The sequence below is a fragment of the Scomber japonicus genome, chromosome 6, assembly GCF_027409825.1.
Source record: "Scomber japonicus isolate fScoJap1 chromosome 6, fScoJap1.pri, whole genome shotgun sequence".
NCBI classification, from domain to species: Eukaryota; Metazoa; Chordata; class Actinopteri; order Scombriformes; family Scombridae; genus Scomber; species Scomber japonicus.
In genome coordinates, this window is record NC_070583.1 from 37,840,739 (window position 1) to 37,860,774 (window position 20,036).

General features: G+C 45.6%; 1 protein-coding gene across 1 annotated transcript; it reads right to left on the bottom strand.

Annotated features, from left to right (window-relative positions):
• Window positions 1-11,056: 11,056 nt before the first annotated feature.
• Window positions 11,057-20,036, bottom strand: clrn1 (clarin 1). Its single transcript, XM_053321564.1, has 3 exons — window positions 19,784-20,036; window positions 15,654-15,833; window positions 11,057-11,322 (listed from the first exon to the last, which is right to left on the bottom strand). The coding sequence occupies exons 1-3, from the start codon at window positions 20,034-20,036 to the stop codon at window positions 11,057-11,059; spliced, it is 699 nt and encodes a 232-aa protein (XP_053177539.1).

A 20,036-nucleotide genomic window follows, 5' to 3' on the forward strand; every position in this document is an offset into this window, starting at 1 on the left:
CACCAATAAGAATAACTACTAACTAGGTTTAGTACTTTACCATTATGGTCAAAACTCTTGGTACTAGTTAAACTAATAAAGCAGCTAGTCTAATATAATACTGACACTAGCTCTTCTGGTGGTGTTGCTGTAGTTGTATTACTGGTAGTTGTAATGGTAGTAGTGGTAGTTATAATGGTAGTAGTGGTAGTTATAATGGTAGTAGTGGTAGTTGTAATGGTAGTAGAAGTAGTATTACTGGTAGTAGTGGTAGTTATAATGGTAGTAGAAGTAGTATTACTGGCAGTAGTAGTAGTTATAATGGTAGTAGCAGTAGCAGCAGTAGCAGTGGTGGTAATAGTGATATATCAGCATATTAGTCATATTTAAAGTTGAGTCAGAAGGATGTTAATAATAATAGTCATCACTCACGTCAGGATTCTTGTTGACTTCCTGTTGAAGCAGCCCAATGTAGTCCAGCCTGCAGTCTGTCATCACCAATAAGTCCCGAATAACTACTAACTAGGTTTAGTACTTTACCATTATGGTCAAGACTCTTGATACTAGTTAACTAATAAAGCAGCTAGTCTAATATAATACTGACACTAGCTCTTCTGGTGGTGTTGCTGTAGTTGAACCTCTCTGTCAGGTATCCGTAGGAACAGGTGAGCAGCATGCAGACGGAGGCAGCAGGTAGATACACGGACCCTCACCACTGAAACTGAACACTGAGTGTGTGTGTTACAGGATCAGATTCACACAGAGCGGCCGAGTGAAAGCTGAACTGAGTGCAGTGGAGGGAGGGAGGAGGGAGGGAGGAAGGAAGGGAGGGAGGGAGGAAGGAAGGAAGGAAGGAAGGAAGGAAGGGAGGGAGGGAGGGAGGGAGGGAGGGAGGGAGGAAGGAAGGAAGGAAGGGAGGGGGGAAGAAGGAAGGAAAAAGGAAGGAAGGAAAGGAGGGAGGAAGGAAGGAAGGGAGGGGGGAAGAAGGAAGGAAAAGGGAAGGAAGGGAGGGAGGAAGGAAAGGAGGGAGGAAGGAAAGGGAAAGAAGGAAGGGAGGAAGGAAAAGAAAGGAAGGAAGGAGGGAGGAAAGAAGAAAGGAAAGAAGAAAGGAAAGGAGGAAGAAAGAAGGGAAGGAAGGAAGGAAAAGAAAGGAAGGAAGGAAGGAAAGAAGAAAGGAAGGAAGGAGGGAGGAAAAGAAGGAAGAAAGAAGGTAAGGAAAGAAGGGAGGAAGGAAGGAAGGAGGTAAGGAAGGGAGGAGGGAGGGAAAGAAAGAAGGAAGGAAAGGATTAGATTCACACAAAGCGGCCGAGTGAAAGCTGAACTAAGTGCAGTGGAGCGTCCAGTCCAGCAGAGGGCAGAGCTGAGCCAGAGGGAGGGAGGGAGGGAGGGAGGGAGGAAGGAAGAAGGGAAGGAGGGAAGGAAAGAAGGAAGGAAAGGATCAGAGTGAAAGCTGAAGTGAGTGCAGTGGAGCGTCCAGTCCAGCAGAGAGCAGAGCTTGAGCCAGAGGGAGGGAGGGAGGGATGGAGGGAGGAAGGAAGAAGGGAAGGAGGGAAGGAAAGAAGGAAGGAAAGGATCAGAGTGAAAGCTGAAGTGAGTGCAGTGGAGCGTCCAGTCCAGCAGAGAGCAGAGCTGAGCCAGAACACACATCAGTACTCTGTTAGACCAGGACTCAAGACTCCTCTGAGGGAAGGAAGGGAGGGAGGGAGGGAGGGAGGGAAGGAGGGAAGGAGGAAGGAAAGGAGGGAGGAAGGAAGGAAGGAAGGACGGAAGAAAGGAAGGAAGGACGGAGGAAAGAAGGAAGGAAAAGGGAAGAAAGAAGGGAGGGAAGGAAGGAAGAAGGAAGGAAAAGAAAGAAGGGAAGGAAGGAAGGACAGAAGAAAGAAGGAAGGAAGGGAAAGATGGAAGGAAGGAAGGAAAGGAGGGAGAAAGGAAGGAAAGAAGGAAGGAAGGAAGGAGGGAGAGAGAAAGGAAAAGATGAAGGGAAGACGGAGGAAAGAAGGAAGGAAGGGAGGAACAAAGAATGAAGGTGGGGAGGAAGGAAGGAAGAAGGAAGAAAAGAAGGGAGGAATGAAGGAAAGGAAGAAGGAAAGGAGGTAGGAGGGAAGCAAAGGAAGGAAGGGAGGAGGGAGGAAAGAAGGAAAGAAAGGAGGGAAGGAAGGAAAGGAAGGAAGGACTGAGGAAAGAAGGGAGGAAGAAAGAAGGAAAGGAGGCAGGAGGGAAGGAAAGAAAGAAGGAAAGGAAGGAAGGACGGAGGAAAGGAGGAAGGGAGGACAGAAGAAAGAAGGGAGGAAGGGAGGAACAAAGAAGGAAGGTGGGGAGGAAGGAAGGATGGAGGAAAGAAAGAAGGAAAGGAGGTAGGAGGGAAGTAAAAGAAGAAGGAAGGAAGGAAGGAAAGAAGGAACAGTCAGAACAGACGGGTCAGGAGAACCAATGAACTGCAGATTTACTGTCCTAACAGCAGTAATACTAGTAATAGTATGGTAGTAGTCATAGTACACACACACACACACACACACACACACACACACACACACACACACACACAAACACACACACACACAGATGGATGATGAACACTTACAATTCCATGTGTCGACTGCAGCCTGTCAGGAAAATAACATTCATAAAATTAAAACTGTGATGGAGGAGATCTGAAGGTTTAAGGAAACAAGGAAACAGGAAGTTAATGTTACATATAGGCAGCTACAACCATCAATCAGTCAGTCAGTCAGTCTACAGTTGGTGTTTGGTGAAAACTTGCCTCCGGTTCTGCAGATCAGACACCTGGACGAGGATCTGCTGTAGCTCCGCCTCCATCTACACACACACACACACACATACACACACATACACACACATACACATACACATACACACACATACACATACACATACACACACATACACACACATACACACACATATACACACACACACACACACACACAGACACAGACACATGCATACACACACACATATATACACACACACACGTATACACACACACACGTATATATACACAAACACACACAGACACACACACATGCATACACACACACACACACACATATATATACACACACACACACACACACATACACACACACACACACACACACACACACATATACACGCACACACACACACACAGACACATATACACACACACACACACACACACACACACATACACACACACACACACACACACACACACACACACACACATTGTAAATACTGTAAATGACCCTTTACATCAAACTCTGTCATTTATTTGTTCTTGTGTTTTCAGAATTTTATCAGAATGGTATTTTTTATTATTTATTTATTTATTTCTACATTTTCAGATTTTACTGCAACATCAAAGCTTTGATGGAAAACAACAAGCAGGTACGTTTCACTCATATGATCACTTTAATATTAAGTCATTATTTTAATGATGATGTCATAGCTCAGCACATGTTCACGTCTCTACATCCAATAATTCACTCTGAGATATTAAACTGCTTTTATATTAAACAGTAAAAACAATAAGTAGCCTGTTTATAGATTATTCATATTTATATATGGACCTCAGACGAGTTGTTTAATCATGTATTTATTTATCTGTCAGTATATATAATAATCTGTATCTATAGATTATAAACATGTCAGTCTACAGAAAACACATTTATAAAGGACAGAGATGATTCAGATTCAAACTTAATGTTAATAAAATAAAACTGAGGATGAATTGATCTTTAAGTCTTTAAGTTAAAATAAAGAATATTGAACAAATTAATGAGTTAATATTAAAAGAGATTAAACTGATAGATCATTTATTCTACATGTATGATTTAAAACAGACTATTATATTTGTTTATTACATCATTTTGAATTTCTTAACAATTTTAAATCAACCTCAAAATTATTCCATATTTTTAATCCAGTCACTGAAATGTTCACAATCTTTAGTTTATTAAACTTTCATATTAATGATGCATATAAAAGATGATGCTTAAATATTTGAAGTAAAAACAACAAATAACAGAAAACTCAAAATAATCAAATTAATATTAAAGCAGATTTGAGTTTATTAGTTGATATAAAAATAAATATATTTATATAAATCAGGAAGTGAATCTTACCTGCTGAGGATCAGAGTGAAGCTTCAGAGAGACCGAAGGTTTTTATTCCCTGAGCTCCGTCTGCAGGCAGGAAGTCCCGCCTCCAACCAGCTCCACCAATCAGAGGCTGCATGATGACATTTGCACCATTTTTTTACCAAAAGTAAGACTGAATGCTCCTGAAAATGTCAAATGGTGTAACCACAAAAGGATGATAAATATTATTATTATATTTTATATTATTATATTATTATTATTTTTATGGTTACTTTCTTTATGGCCACTTAGACATTTTTACCATAATCCTCTAATATATTCTCTCTAAATGGATTAAAAGCAGAAATCTTGATGCTGAGTCCACAAAAAAAGAATGTGTGCAAGTTATTCATACGTTTATTTTCATATTTTAACCCTTTAAATTTAAGTTACACCACATGGACACTAACAAACATCACTTCCTGTATGAAACTTTCCAGATTGTCAGACTTCATGTTTCGTTCATGCTTCCCCTTGAAGACGTTCCAGCAGCGTCTCAGATGAAATCCTGGCCTTTAATTGGTCGTCTTCATTGAACGAGACACTACAATTAAACACATGATGGAAACCACTCGACACCCCCCCCCCCCCCCCCCCCCGCAGAGCCACGTCTTCATCCGCCTCTCTGCTGTCAACACGTCCTCGTCTAAAGACACCGATGACACGATGAGACGCGCTGACAGTGTCGGTTTCACTGCAGGGGGCGAGATGAAGAAAAGGTTTGAGTCACATCTTAAAATCCTGATAACAGGAAGTGGAAAGCAGGAGGGAATCTGATAACAGGAAGTGGAAGGCAGGAGGGAATCTGATAACAGGAAGTGGAAGGCAGGAGGGAATCTGATAACAGGAAGTGGAAGGCAGGAGGGAATCTATGGTTACGAGGGCTGGATCTGGAGGACATTGGTCAATCAACCTGTCAATCAGGACGTAGCCACGCCCCCTAATGCATACCCTGCTTTATCGTCACATATAAAATCAGGGAGGCCAAAATGTCCCAAATGAACATCATACTGCATTGAAGAAGGCTTTAAACTAGCGATTGAGACCATAAACACATTTTGAAAACGTTTACTGAGGTTAGAAATCAAGTGAGAAGTTGGTGAATTCTCCATTGACTTGTATAGAGACGGTCGCCCCCTGGTGGCCTTTTGCTAGAATGCAGCTCTAAGTTACTTCCTGGTTGGCCTCATTTCAGAGGACCAGAGCTCCACGCCTGCTATGAACCTACACAGAGAGAAGGGCATTATGGGTAATCACAGGTCTTAACGAGCGTGAAACAAGCTGATGGGTGGATTCGTTTCCAGCCGGCAGCTTCAGAAGAGGCTCAGAACAATGAAACGCTGCATCCATGTCACGTGTTTCCAGACGGTACAAAGCCTTTCACATCAACATCCCATAATGAAACCTGAAAGCTGAAAGCTCAGATCATCCCGACTCGATGTTTAACGAAACAGAATCGTCTGAAAACGCAAACAAACACGACGCCTGGTGTCAGCCAAGGTTCATCCTCACAGAGCTGAGACTCATTTCTGCTGAGCTCTAAATCTCTGATCTCATGTCTTTAACCCTCCTGTTGTCCTTGAGTCAAGGAAGGAAGGAAGGAAGGAAGAAAGGGAGGAAGAAGGAAGGAAAAGAGGGAGGATGGAAGAAAGAAGGAAAGGAGGAAGTAAGGAAGGAAAGAATGAAGGAAGGGAGGAAGAAGGAAGGAAAGGAGGGAGGAAGAATGGAAGGGAGGAGGAAGGAAGGAAAAGGGGAAGGAAGGGAGGAAGAAGGGAGGAAGAGGGAAGGAAGGAAGGGAGGAAGAAAGAAGGAAAGTAGGAAGTAAGGAAGGAAAGAATGAAGGAAGGGAGGAAGAATGGAAGGGAGGAAGGAAGGGAGGAAGAAGGAAGGAAGAATGGAAGGGAGGAGGAAAGGAGGAAGGAAGTATGGATGGAAGGGAGGAAGAGGGAAGGAAAGAAGGAGGGAGGAAGGAAGGAGGGAAAGAAGGAAGGGAGGAATCAAAACGGTCTCTGCATCGTGTTGAGCAGAGGAGTCAAACTCATTTTCATTCAAGGGCCACAAACAGAACAATTTGATCTCATGTGGGCCGGACCATTAAAAATAAGGAAGGAAGGAAGGAAGGAAGAAAGGAAGAAAAGGAGGAAGGACAAATGGAAGGAAGGAAAGAATAAAAGTGAGGAAGGAAGAAAGGAAAGGTTGGAAAGACAGGAAGGAAAGATGAAAGGGAGGAAGGAATGAAGGAAGGAAAGATGGAAGGGAGGAAGGAATGAAGGAAGGAAAGATGGAAGGGTGGGTGGAAGGAAGGAAAAAAAGACAGGAAGTAAAGTGGGCCGGATTGGACCCCTCGGCGGGCCGGTTCTGGCCCACGGGCCGCATGTTTGACCCCCCTGATGAAAAGGAAACATACTAAAACATGTCATCGTTCTGCTTTTATATAAATATACACACAGTATTAAATGTGGTACAATAGTTTTACTTTAATGTCTCAAACTGGATTAAAGTGACAAAATACAAACAGCCATTTAATGTTGGAGTTTATTAAAATGTATAAATCACATGTTTGTAGCTTTCAGCAGCTTCCACAGCTCAGAGTGATTCATTCAAACTGCTTTTATTGATCAATAAATAAACAGAATAACAGTAAATACATCACAGGAAGTGGAACCAGAGAAGAATGAGTTACTGTAAATATTAGGGCTGTCAAACGATTAATTTTTTAAATCGAGATTAATCACACAATTTCCATAGTTAATCACGATTAATAGCGTTTTGAATTGCATGTTTAAAATCCTGTTATTTTCCATTTGAAGGCAGTTTTAAGCCCATAATGTAAAGCATTTCTTACCAGAGTGTCTTAACTGGGAATCAATCACGGCTCTGCTGCGACTCCCACACTCCAAAATGCTCCTTTGGTGGAGCTGAGGCTGGCTTGGCTGCACCTGGGTGTTTAGCGTGGAGGTGCTAACTCAAACTCCACGTACTCCGGTGGTAGTTAAACTCCGTTTGACACAGGTTGCATTTTACTTTTGACTTGTCAACTGAAGCGTCTGGAAGTGTTTTAAAGTTAAACAAGCCGTTCAAAAGTCCAGTAGCTCTCTTACTTTCCATCAGCGCGGTAGGTTTACTGCAGGAGGCCACTTCAAAGCATAGCGCTACAGCTAGAGGAGCCGTCTACGGGGGAGTAGAAGGGACAAAAAGGCTTGCAACATTAAAATGAGATTAAAAAAATTACGCGTTATGGATTGCATTAATCTAATCGCGATTAACGCGTTAACGCTGACAGCCCTAATTTTAAGTTAATACAACTATATCACATTTTTCTGGTTCCATCTTTTATGTTTTTAATATTTGTTGACATCACTGTGAGCTCTGGAAACTCATGAGGGACATTTTTCACTATTTTCTGACATTTTATAAATACGATAATTAGCAGAAAAGTCTATAATAAAATAGCCTTTACTGCTGTTCAGGTCAGATTTGACTCATTTTTACATCTGAGGGACCCAGGATGTAGAGAAATGAGAAACAATGCTACTTTTTGTGCCTTTGTGTCTGTTTTAGCTAACAGAGATCATAATATAATGTGAATGTGTTTCCTCTACAAACAAACAGCCTAAAAACTAGAAGAATACTTTATACTCTCTATGTTCTCTGACAGCTTCACTAACGATGAATCACTTACTCATTAAAGCGATGGTTCGGTGTAATGTCGACCTAGCATCATATGCACCATGAAGTCTATCTAAACACCACCTCAGCCGTTCATTTTCATTTGGTCGGAAAATAGTGGAGTTAGAGCAGCTGAATGTCTTAGTACAGGTGCTAACGGGACCACCAGGTGCTAACGGGACCACCAGATGCTAACGAGACCACCAGGTGCTAACGGGACCACCAGGTGCTAACGGGACCACCAGATGCTAACGAGACCACCAGGTGCTAACGGGACCACCAGATGCTAACGGGACCACCAGGCGCTAACGGGACCACCAGTGTATCTGGTAAATGACCCCACTAATAATGGCTGGACTATATCAAATTTCTACAGTAGTACGAATAGACTCTTTACTCATAAATCGATGCATTGGAAAGTTTGTAAGTACACCAGGAGTTTATTAAAATAACACTTACTTGATGCTTTTACTCTGCTGCTAATGCTAAAGCTGGAAACATCGCCGAAATCTCGCGTGATCACTGAAATACTGTGTGGTCTCGCGAGATCCCGCACAGCACATCTAGAGATCTGTGCGGGATCTCGTGATATTTTGACGATGTTTCCAGCTTTAGCATTAGCAGCAGAGTAAAAGCCATCAGGTAAGTGTTATTATATCCCTTTCATGCATGAATTATGATAACCACAGTCAAGATTTTTCTCCTAATATTTTTCATTTCTCTTTATGCATGAAAAAAACATATTTGAACTTCATTTTTTCGTTCACCAAATGATATACTATTACATTATGATAACATAAATCAACTGATCTATGACCAAAAACATTACTGCAGGTTTAGTGGTGATGTGTGGGATGATGCACTAGTGTCTACTGTGGTGGCTAAAGTGTAACTATGCCATCAAAATCCTTTCATACATAAGAAAACAGCTTTTGAATAGCTGCTGTCCACTGCAGTGACCACTATGCGTGAAAGGGTTAATAAACTCCTGGTGTACTTACACACTTTCCAATGCATTGATTTATGAGTAAGGAGCCTATTTGTACTACTGTAGAAGTTTGATAACAATCCAGGCATTATTAGTGGGGTCATTTATCAGATACACTGGTGGTCCCGTTAGCGCCTGGCGGTCCCGTTAGCATCTGGTGGTCCCGTTAGCGCCTGTGCTAAGACATTCGGCTGATGGCTCTAACTCCACTAATTTACCGACCAAATGAAAAGACCTCATGGTGCAAATGACGCTAGGTCAACATTACGCCGAACCATCACTTGAATGTTTTTATGATGGGATCCAATCAGAATATGAACAGTATGAAAGGGTTAACATCAATGAGCTTCAGTTTCCTCTGCTGTGCTTTCAGACAGGAAGTGATCATGTTGGTGTGACGCAGCTTAAAGTGTCAGTGAGGTCACTAGTTAGAGCCTCTACTTCCTGCAGCCGATCGGTCTTTTGTCCATTAAAGACTTCCATCTCGTGTTTGGGTCTCAGTACATGAGGTCAGCCGCCCCCCCCCGCTCAGGTCCACCTCTTTAGTCTCCTGGAAGTTAAACAAGCCGTTCAAAAGTCCAGTAGCTCTCTTACTTTCCATCAGCGCGGTAGGTTTACTGCAGGAGGCCACTTCAAAGCATAGCGCTACAGCTAGAGGAGCCGTCTACGGGGGAGGAGAAGGAAAGGAGGAAAGAAGGAAGGAAGGAAGGGAGGGAAGAGAAGACAGATCGAAGGAAGAGAAGACCAGAAGGAAGGAAGGAAGGAAAGGAAGAGAAGACAGTTGGAAGGAAGAGAAGACAGTTGGAAGGAAGAGAAGAGAAGACCGGAAGGAAGGAAGGAAGGAAGGAAGGAAGGGAAGAGAAGACAAGGAGGAAGGGAGAAAGGAAGGAAGGAAGGAAGGAATGAAAAGAAGACGACAAGGAGGAAGGGAGAAAGAAAGGTAGGAAGGACAGACGGAAGGAAGGAAAAGAGGAAGGAAGGAAGGGAAGGAAGAGAAGACAGTTGGAAGGAAGAGAAGACAGTTGGAAGGAAGAGAAGAGAAGACCGGAAGGAAGGAAGGAAGGAAGGAAGGGAAGAGACGACAAGGAGGAAGGGAGAAAGAAAGGTAGGAAGGACAGACGGAAGGAAGGAAAAGAGGAAGGAAGGAAGGAAGGGAAGTGAAGACAGATGGAAGGAAGGAAAAGAGGGATAAGAAAGAACAGAAGACCGGAGGGAAGGAAGGAAGGAAAAGAAGACGACAAGGAGGAAGGGAGATAGAAAGGTAGGAAGGACAGACGGAAGCTCTCCTCTAAGAATGCTTTATACTCTCTATGTCCTCTGAAAGCTATTTCAATGACTTCATCAAAGTAATGTTAATGTTCCCTCCTTCCTTCCTTCCTCCCTCCCTTCCTTCCTTCCTTCATTCCTTCCTCCTTTCCTTCCTTCCTTCCTCCCTCCCTTCCTTCTTTCCTTCCTTCCTTCCTTCTGTCCGTCCTTCCTTCCTTCCTTTCTTCCTCCCTTTCTTCCTTCCCTCCATATGTCCTTCCTTCCTTCCTTCCGTCCTTCCTTTCTTCATTCCTTCCTCCCTTCCTTCATTCCTTCCTCCCTCCCTCCCTTCCTTCATTCCTTCTTCCTTCCTCCCTTCCTTCCTTCTGTCCTTCCTTCCTTCCTTTCATCTGTCTTTCCTCCCTTCCTTCCTTCCTTCTTTCCTTCCTTCCTTCCATCTGTCTTTCCTTCCTTCCTTCTTTCCTTCCTTCCTTCCATCTGTCTTTCCTTCCTTCCTTCCATCTGTCTTTCCTTCCTTCCTTCTTTCCTTCCTTCCTTCCATCTGTCTTTCCTTCCTTCCTTCCATCTGTCTTTCCTTCCTTCCTTCCATCTGTCTTTCCTTCCTTCCTTCCATCTGTCTTTCCTTCCTTCCTTCCATCTGTCTTTCCTCCCTTCCTTCCTTCCTTCTTTCCTTCCTTCCTTCCATCTGTCTTTCCTTCCTTCCTTCTTTCCTTCCTTCCTTCCATCTGTCTTTCCTTCCTTCCTTCCATCTGTCTTTCCTTCCTTCCTTCCATCTGTCTTTCCTTCCTTCCTTCCATCTGTCTTTCCTTCCTTCCTTCCATCTGTCTTTCCTCCCTTCCTTCCTTCCTTCTTTCCTTCCTTCCTTCCATCTGTCTTTCCTTCCTTCCTTCCCTCCTTCTGTCCTAAAAACTAGAAGAATACTTTATACTCTCTATGTCCTCTGAAAGCTTCTCTACTTCCTGCAGCTGATCGGTCTTTCGTCCATTAAAGACCTCCATCTCGTGTTTGGGTCTCAGTACATGAGGTCGGCCGCCCCCCCGCTCAGGTCCACCTCTTTACTCTCCTGGAAGGGAAACTGGACGCCGGCCAGTCGGATCAGCAGGATGTTGAGTCCGTGGAGGAGGAAGACGAGGAAGAAGAGCCAGAAGGATCGGTCGTAGTGCTCGCTGTGCGTCTGGAACACGAAGTTCATCTCGTTGAAGTTGGCGATCCGCTCGGACAGATGATGGAGCTTCACCTCCGACGCAAACAGGATCATCACCAGACAGCTGCACACGCCTGCAAACACACACAGTTACTGGTTTAGTTCCTTCATTCATTCCTCCCTTCCTTCCTTCCTTCCCTCCTTCCATCACCAGACAGCTGCACACGCCTGCACGACAAACACACACAGCTACTGGTTTAGTTCAGGGTTAAACAGAAGAGTCCTCGAGGATCCTCCCTTCCTTCATTCCTTCCTTCTTCCTTCTGTCCTTCCTCCCTTCCTTCCTTCTGTCGTTCATTCTTCCTTTCTTCCTTCCTTCCTTCTGTCCTTCCTCCCTTTCTTCCTTCTGTCCTTCCTTCCTTCCTTCTGTCCTTCATTCTTCCTTCTGTCCTTCCTCCCTTCCTTCTGTCCTTCCTTCCTTCCTTCTGTCCTTCCTTCCTTCCTTCTTCCTCCCTCCCTTCATTCCTTCCTTCCTCCCTCCCTTCCTTCTGTCCTTCCTCCCTCCCTTCCTTCTGTCCTTCCTTCTTCCTTCTTCTTTCCCTCCTTTCTTCCTTCCTTCATCCTCCCTCCCTTCCTTCCTTCCTTCTTCCTTCCTTCCTTCCTTCCTTCTGTCCTTCCTCCCTTCATTCCTTCTGTCCTTCTTCCTTCTTTCCTTCTGTCCTCCCTTCCTTCCTTTCTTCTGTCCTTCCTTCTTCCTTTCTTGCTTCCTTCCTCCCTCCCTTCCTCACTGCTCGGTCCCCTTCTCATCTCTGGTTCTGGTTCTCTACTCACAAGGTTTCTGTTACCGCTGCTATGCTGATGATACTTCGCTCTATCTTTAATGTCTCAGTAACAACAAGTCTTTCACATTTAACAGCCAAATGGGACAATGAAGGAAGATAGATAGATAGCTAGATAATAATAATAATTAAAGCTGCAAGCAGCGATGATCGGGCCCAAGCTCCCCCGCCCCGCCACGACTGAGCGAGACTTGCTGTGACGCATCTTCAAAGTCTTTAAATGACACAGAGTCAATATGAAGTCAGTCGGATTAGGAGGAATTCATTAAAGTACGTGGTGTGACTTCCTGTTGGAGTGAGGGTATGGGTGAGGGTATGGGTCTAAGAGACTTTTTTGTGCCTCTTTAAGTGATACATATATATACCAAGTTTTGTTCATCTACGTCAATCTGGAGGGAGGGGCTCAATTTTAATAATCTTCTATGGGGTGCAGTACCCCCATTTGGCCAGCTGTTCCTGTTTAATGACGAAACATCAAAATTTCTCACATCGCCACGAAGCAACCAAATCCCTAATCAGAAAGTTTTTGATAACTTTTCATCTCCAATGTCTCAAGATGTTTCTGAGTGAATTTGAAGTCGGTCGGATTAAATCCCTAGGAGGAGTTCATTAAAGTACGAGGCGTGGAAAACACCAAAATCGCACATATTTTTCAAAATGGCCAACTTCCTGTTGGAGTGACATCATGGGTCCAAGAGAGGTTTTGGTGCGTCTTTACAAGATACATATGTGTACCGAATTTCGTTTGTCTATGTCAATCTGACTTGAGGGGCTCAATTTTTTTTCAATTTTCAAGGGGGCGCTATCGTATCCAGTAGGTGGTGCTATGGAGCTGACACAGTATTGATGCATAGACGTGTTCAGGGCGGGACCCTCTACATGCGTGATTAATTTTGTGTAGATCGGACGATGTCTGTAGGAGTTATAAGGACTTCCTGTTTAATGGTGAAGGATCGAATGGCGAAGGAAATTGTCGGCACCGCCACGGCCAAACCGGATCCCTAATTAGAAAGTTTTTGATAACTTTTCATCTCCAACGTCTCAAGATGTTTCTGAGTGAATTTGAAGTTGGTCGGATTAAATCCCTAGGACAAGTTCGTTAAAGTACGAGGTGTGGAAAACGCCAAAATCACACATATTTTTCAAAATGGCCGACTTCCTGTTGGAGTGACGTCATGGGTCCCACAGACTTTTTTGTGCGTCTGGACATGATACATATATATACCAAATTTGGTTCATGTACGTCAATCTCTCACATTTCTATATTCAATAGGGGGCGCTATTGAGCCATTTTGCGACGGCCATTTTGGCGGACCTTAAAATATCAAATTTTTCGCCGGGTCTGATGTGCGTGCAAATTTTGGTGACTTTTGGGGCACGTTTAGGCTGTCAAAAAGGCGTTCGTTGTGAGAGACGAATAATAATAATTTCTACAGATACAATAGGGCCTTCGCACTGTATAGTGCTTGGGCCCTAATAATACATTTTATTTGTAATGCACTTTTCATAAAAGCAATCTCAAAGTGCTACAGAGTAAAAACGACACATAAAATCAGCAATCATATGCTTTTTTAAAAAGGTGGGTTTTCAGGCCACATTTAAAAGTGTCAGTAGCCTGTGGTGCCCTCAGGTGGTCTGGGAGGGCGTTCCAAAGACGGAGGGCGGCGGAGCAGAAATCCCGATCGCCCATTGTGTGGAGCTTAGTCCTTGGGGTTTTAAGGAGATGGGTGGAGGAAGAACGGAGGGAACGTGTGGATGTCTGAGGAGTGAGGAGGTCCTTGAGGTATGTGGGGGCAGTTCCATGGAGACACTGGTGGGTGAGGAGGTAGATAGATAGATGGATGGATGGATGGATGGATGGATGGATGGATGGATAGATACTCAGCACTGTGTGTCTCATGGAATGTATTTAGTTATCATTAGGAGGCCTGTTATTCTTCCTATGTCTTGGCTCCAAATAAGGTAGAAGCTCAGAGTCTTGGTGTAGGAACCTTAGACCTAAAGTCATTGTTTTAGGGTTGTATGTTCTTTCTAGAATAGTTTATGTTGAGATGAGACGATGTCAGTCTGCTAATAGTTTAATGTCCAGCCCAGCAGTGTTTTGTGTATTATTTCATCTTTGTGTCTGACTGCAGCGTCTCTGTGATCTTACTGAGCCTCAGATGATCCTTCCTTCTTCCTCCCTTCCTTTTTTCCTTCTGTCCTTCCCCCCTTCCTTCCTTCCTTCGTTCCTCTCTTCCTTCCTTCCTTCCTCCCTTCTTTCCTTCTTCCTCCTTTCTTCCTTCCTTCATTCCTTCCTTCCTCCCTTCCTTCCTTCCTTCCTTCTGTCCTTCCTCCCTCCCTTCCTTCTGTCCTTCCTTCCTCCCTTCCTCCTTTCCTTCCTTCCTTCCTTCTTTCTGTCATTCCTTCTTCCTTCCTTCCTTCCCTCCTTCCTTCCTCCCTTCCTTCCCTTGTTAAACATTATGATAACTTTTCATTTTGAGGCGTTTGAGGTAAAATGTTGAAAGTTTAATGATCTGCTCTGTCATTGGTTACTGAGCCTCTGATGACATCACGGGTCTGCCTGATGAATGGGTGTAAATGTAGATCTCAGCACCACCCGCGTGGTTTGATTGACAGGCGGCAGACAGGCGGGGGTGAAAGTGAAGGAAGGAGGAAACGAAGGGTTGTTGTTTCTAACTAAACACCAGCAGCTGTTTCAGGTTCCTTTTATTCTCCTCGGCTCAGACTCTCCTGGGTCCGGATACGTTTCTGTAATAGCAGCAATTATCAGACGTCTGCATCGTTAAGCTTCCTGTTGTCCTCGAGTCAAGGGAGGAAGGAGGAATGAAGGGAGGGAGGCAGAAGGAAAGAAGGAAGGAAGGAAGGAAAGGAGGAAGGAAGGACGGACAGAGGAAAGAAGGAAGTGAGGAAGACGGAAGGAGGGGAGGGAGGCAGAAGGAAAGAAGGAGGAAAGAAGGAAGGAAAGAAGGAAGGAAGAAAGGAGGAAAGAAGGAAGGGAGGAAGGAGGGAAGGAAGCACGGAGGAAAGAAGGAAGGGAGGGACCAAGGAAGGATGGAAGGGAGGAAGAAGGAAGGAAGGAGGGAGGGAAGGAAGGACGGAGGAAAGAAGGAAGGGAGGAAGGTGGGGGGAGGAAAGAAAGAGAGAAGGAGGGAGGGAGGAAGGAGGGAAGGAAGGAAATGAAAGAAGGAAGGGGGGAATGACAGGAAGGAAGGAAGGGTGGAGGAAAGAAAGATTGAAGGAAGGATGGACAGACGGAGGAAAGAAAGAAGGAAGGAAGGACGGAGGAAAGAAAGAAGGAAGGAAGGAAGGAAGGAAGGATGGACGGACGGAGGAAAGAAAGAAGGAAGGAAGGAAGGACGGAGGAAAGAAAGAAGGAAGGAAGGAAGGAAGGAAGGATGGACAGACGGAGGAAAGAAAGAAGGAAGGAAGGAAGGAAGGAAGGATGGACGGACGGACGGAGGAAAGAAAGAAAGAAGGAAGGAAGGAAGGAAGGATGGACGGACGGACGGAGGAAAGAAAGAAGGACCTGCCAGGAGTCACGTGACCCAGTGATTAGCATCGTTAGCATAGTTAGCATAGTTAGCATAGTTAGCGTCGGTGGAGTGTGTGGTTGTGTTGCTCACAGCAGATGAAGGTCCACAGGTAAAGTCCCAGGGGGCCTTGCAGTGTCTCGTAGGGTCTGCCGAAGGCGTTGAAGAAGAAGAAGCCGGTGGCCACGGAGGAGAAGAGGATGACGACACCACAGAAGAAGATGACGGTGATGTGGAGGCCGGCCGGGATCGCGCTCATCAGGTCGGGAAAGACTGACACCACAGAAGAAGAAAATCAGTCTGATGATTAGAGTCTTACTTCATCTATCTGTCTATCGGTGTGTCTCTGGCTGTGTGTGTGTGTGTGTGTGTGTGTGTGCGTTTTTCTATCCTGGTGAGGACCGAAACCTGAAATATTATTAACCCCGTGGGGACCGAATCCTGGTTTCCATGGTAACGAGCATTGGAGTCAATAGCAAACAGCCTCCTGATAGGCCTGATCCCCACAAGGTTGGTTTTCCTGACTGTGTGTGAACCCCAGAGGTCACACACGGTACTGCAGTGTGGGGACCTTTTCCTGACAAAGTGTGTAAGTGTGTATATTAGCATGTTAGCTTCGTATTAGCATATTAGCTTAGCAGTTAATGGTTAGGGTCAGGGTTTCAAGCCAACATTTGTTCAAATACTGAATATGAATTGTACTGTGGCTAACAGTGATGTCAACTGTATGCTAATAGACGTTAGCATTATGGGTCCCAACGAGGGGGGGGGGGCAAAATTCAGGTTTCAGATTTATGTGAGTTTTTGATATTTGAAGACATTTTCTTGTTCAAACAGAATTATGATGAATTTAGGAGTTAAAATTACGTCTCTAGACCCTTTAGAAAGAGTGGACCCCACAGGACATCAGCCAGTCAGGGGTCCCCACGAGGTAGTAAAAACAAGTATGTGTGTATGTGTGTGTGTGTATGTGTCTCTCTCTCTCTCTCTCTCTCTCTCTCTCTCTCTCTGTGTCTGTCTCTGTGTGTGTGTGTGTGTGTGTATGTGTGTGTGTGTGTGTGTGTGTCTCTGTGTGTGTGTGTGTCTGTTTGTGTGTGTGTGTGTATGTGTGTGTGTGTGTCTCTCTCTCTCTCTCTCTCCGTGTCTGTCTCTGTGTGTGTGTGTGTGTATGTGTGTGTGTGTGTGTGTCTGTGTGTGTGTGTGTGTATCAGGAACACAGCAGCATCTTTGTAACAGTCATTTCTGATCATTGAGGCAGAAACCTGATCACCATGGAGACCTCGTTAGTGAAGCGCTGCTGCTCTCGTTAATCAGTGAGCACACACACACAGAGACACACACACACACACACACACACACACACACACACACACACACACACACACAGACACACACACACACACACACAGACACACACACACACACACAGAGCTGCTCTACTCAACCCTTCAAACATTTCTTACTAGCAGACGAGAGCAGAGCTGCAGATAAAGATCGATATCATTATTGATTATCAGGGTTGCTATGGTTACAGATTACTAGTTACTCTGTTTAAAGTGTAATGTAACTATTTCAATGACTTCATCTGTTAATGTTCCCTCCCTCCTTCCTTCATTCATTCCTTCCTCCTTTCCTTCCTTCCTTCCTCCCTCCCTCCCTTCTTTCCTTCCTTCCTTCCTTCTGTCCGTCCTTCCTTCCTTCCTTTCTTCCTCCCTTTCTTCCTTCCCCTACATATGTCCTTCCTTCCTTCCTTCCGTCCTTCCTTCATTCCTTCCTCCCTGCTGTCCTTCCTTCCTTCCTTCCTTCCTTCCTTTCATCCTTCCTTCATTCCTTCCTCCCTGCTGTCCTTCCTTCCTTCCTTCCTTCTTTCCTTCCTTCCTTCCATCTGTCTTTCCTTCCTTCCTTCCCTCCATCTGTCCTTCCTTCCTTCCTTCTTCCATCCTTCCTTCCTTTCATCCTTCCTTCGTTCCTTCCTCCCTGCTGTCCTTCCTTCCTTCCTCGATTCCTTTCTTCCTTCCTTCCTTCCTCCCTCATGTCCTTCCTTCTCTCCTCCTCTCCTACCTTCCTCCCTCCTTTTCTTCCTTCTTCCTCCCTTCCTCCCTCCCTCCTTTCCTTCCTTCCTTGACTGGAGGACATGTTGGATAGTGAGTGTTGAGATGAATAATTGAGAGCAGCTCATCAGACAGCAGCTCTCAGAGAGACTCACTACCTTCCTTCCTTCCTCCTTTCCTACCTTCCTTTCTCCCTTCCTCCTCTCCTACCTTCCTTTCTCCCTTCCTCCTTTCCTACCTTCTTTCCTCCTCTCCTACCTTCCTTCCTTCCTTCTTCCTCTCTTCTTTCCTCCTCTCTTACCTTCTTTCTTCCTTCTTCCTCCCTTCTTTCCTCCTCTCCTACCTTCCTTCCTTCCTTCTTCCTCTCTTCTTTCCTCCTCTCCTACCTTCTTTCTTCCTTCTTCCTCCCTTCTTTCCTCCTCTCCTACCTTCCTTTCTCCCTCCCTCCTTTCCTACCTTCTTTCCTCCTCTCCTACCTTCCTTCCTTCCTTCTTCCTCTCTTCTTTCCTCCTCTCCTACCTTCTTTCTTCCTTCTTCCTCCCTTCTTTCCTCCTCTCCTACCTTCCTTTCTCCCTCCCTCCTTTCCTACCTTCTTTCCTCCTCTCCTACCTTCCTTCCTTCCTTCTTCCTCTCTTCTTTCCTCCTCTCCTACCTTCTTTCTTCCTTCTTCCTCCCTTCTTTCCTCCTCTCCTACCTTCCTTTCCTCCCTCCTTCCTCCCTTCCTCCCTCCTTTCCTACCTTCCTCCCTCCTTTTCTTCCTTCTTCCTCCCTCCCTTTCTCCCTCCTTTCCTACCTTCTTTCCTCCTCTCCTACCTTCCTCCCTCCCTTCCTTCTTCTTCCAGCTCATCAGGCAGCAGCTCAGAGAGACTCACTTTTCTTCCTTCTTCCTCCCTACCTTCCTTCCTTCCTTCCTTCCTTCCTCCCTCTCTTCCTTCCTTCCTCCCTCTCTTCCTCCCTCCCTTTTTAATTACATTTTAATTATGTTTACTAATATTTTCCCTTCCTTCCTCCTTTCCTACCTCCTCTCCTCCCTTCTTCCTACCTTCCTTCTTCCCTTCCTCCTTCCCTCCTTTCCTTCCTTCCTTTCCTTCCTTACAGCCTGTTGGATAGTTATAGACTCACAGGAGAAGCGGGACGGTCTCCCTCCCAGCCCGCACTGCTTCACCCTCTCCCCCTGGAACAGCCCGTAGCTCAGGCCTCCTTCCTTCCTCCTTTCCTCCTCTCCTACCTTCCTCCCTTCCTTCCATCCTCCTTTCCTACCTTCCTCCTTCATTCCTTCCTTTCCTTCCTTCCTTGACTCGAGGACAACCTGTTGGATAGTTTCCGTTCCTTCCTCCCTTCCTCCCTCCTTTTCTTCCTTCTGTCCTCCCTTCCTTCCTCATTTCCATCCTTCCTTCCTCCTTTCCTATCTTCCTCCCTTCTTTTCTTCCTTCTTCCCTCTTCTCATACCTTCCTTCCTCGCTTCCTTCCTTGACTCGAGGACACCCTGTTGGATAGTTAGTGTTGAGATGAATAATTGACTCACTTTTCTTCCTTCATCCTACCTCCTCCTCTCCTTCCTCCCTCCTTTCCTTCCTTCCTTTCCTTCCTTTCCTTCCTTCCTTTCCTTCCTTACAGCCTTTGGATAGTTAGAGACTCACAGGAGAAGCGGGACGGTCTCCCTCCCAGCCCGCACTGCTTCACCCTCTCCCCCTGGAACAGCCCGTAGTCCTCCCTCCTTTCCTACCTTCTTCCCTCCTTTCCTCCCTCCCTCCCTTCTTTCCTTCCTTCCTTCCTTCATTCCTTCCTTCCTTTCCATCCTTCCTCCCTCCCTCCTTTTCTTCCTTCTTCATCCCTTCCTCCCTCCTTTCCTACCTTCCTCCTTACTTTTCTCCCTCCTATCTTCCTCCCTCCTTTCCTTCCTTCTTCCTTCCTCCCTCCCTCCTTTCCTACATTCTTTCCTCCTCTCCAACCTTCCTTCCTTTCTTCTTTCCTTCTTCCTCCTTTCCTACCTCCTTTCCTCCTCTCCTACCTTCCTTCCTTGACTGAAGGACAACCAGGCAGCAGCTCAGAGAGACTCACTTTTCTTCCTTCTTCCTCCCTTCCTACCTTCTTTCCTCCTCTCCTACCTTCCTTCCTACCTTCCTCCCTCCCTCCTTTGGATAGTTAGTGTCAGCTCTCAGAGAGACTCACAGGAGAAGCGGGACGGTCTCCCTCCCAGCCCGCACTGCTTCACCCTCTCCCCCTGGAACAGGCCGTAGCTCAGGCCTCCCAGGAACTTGTCCAGCTCGGGTCCGGTGGCGTTGACCAGCTCGGCCCCGGTGCGGCACAGCACGGTCCCGCGGAGCCAGAGCGGCAGCCCCGCGGCCACGGCGGCCGTGAGCGCGCACGAGAAGCCCAGCAGCCCGGACACCGAGAACAGGACCTGCTTCTGACGGCTCGGCAT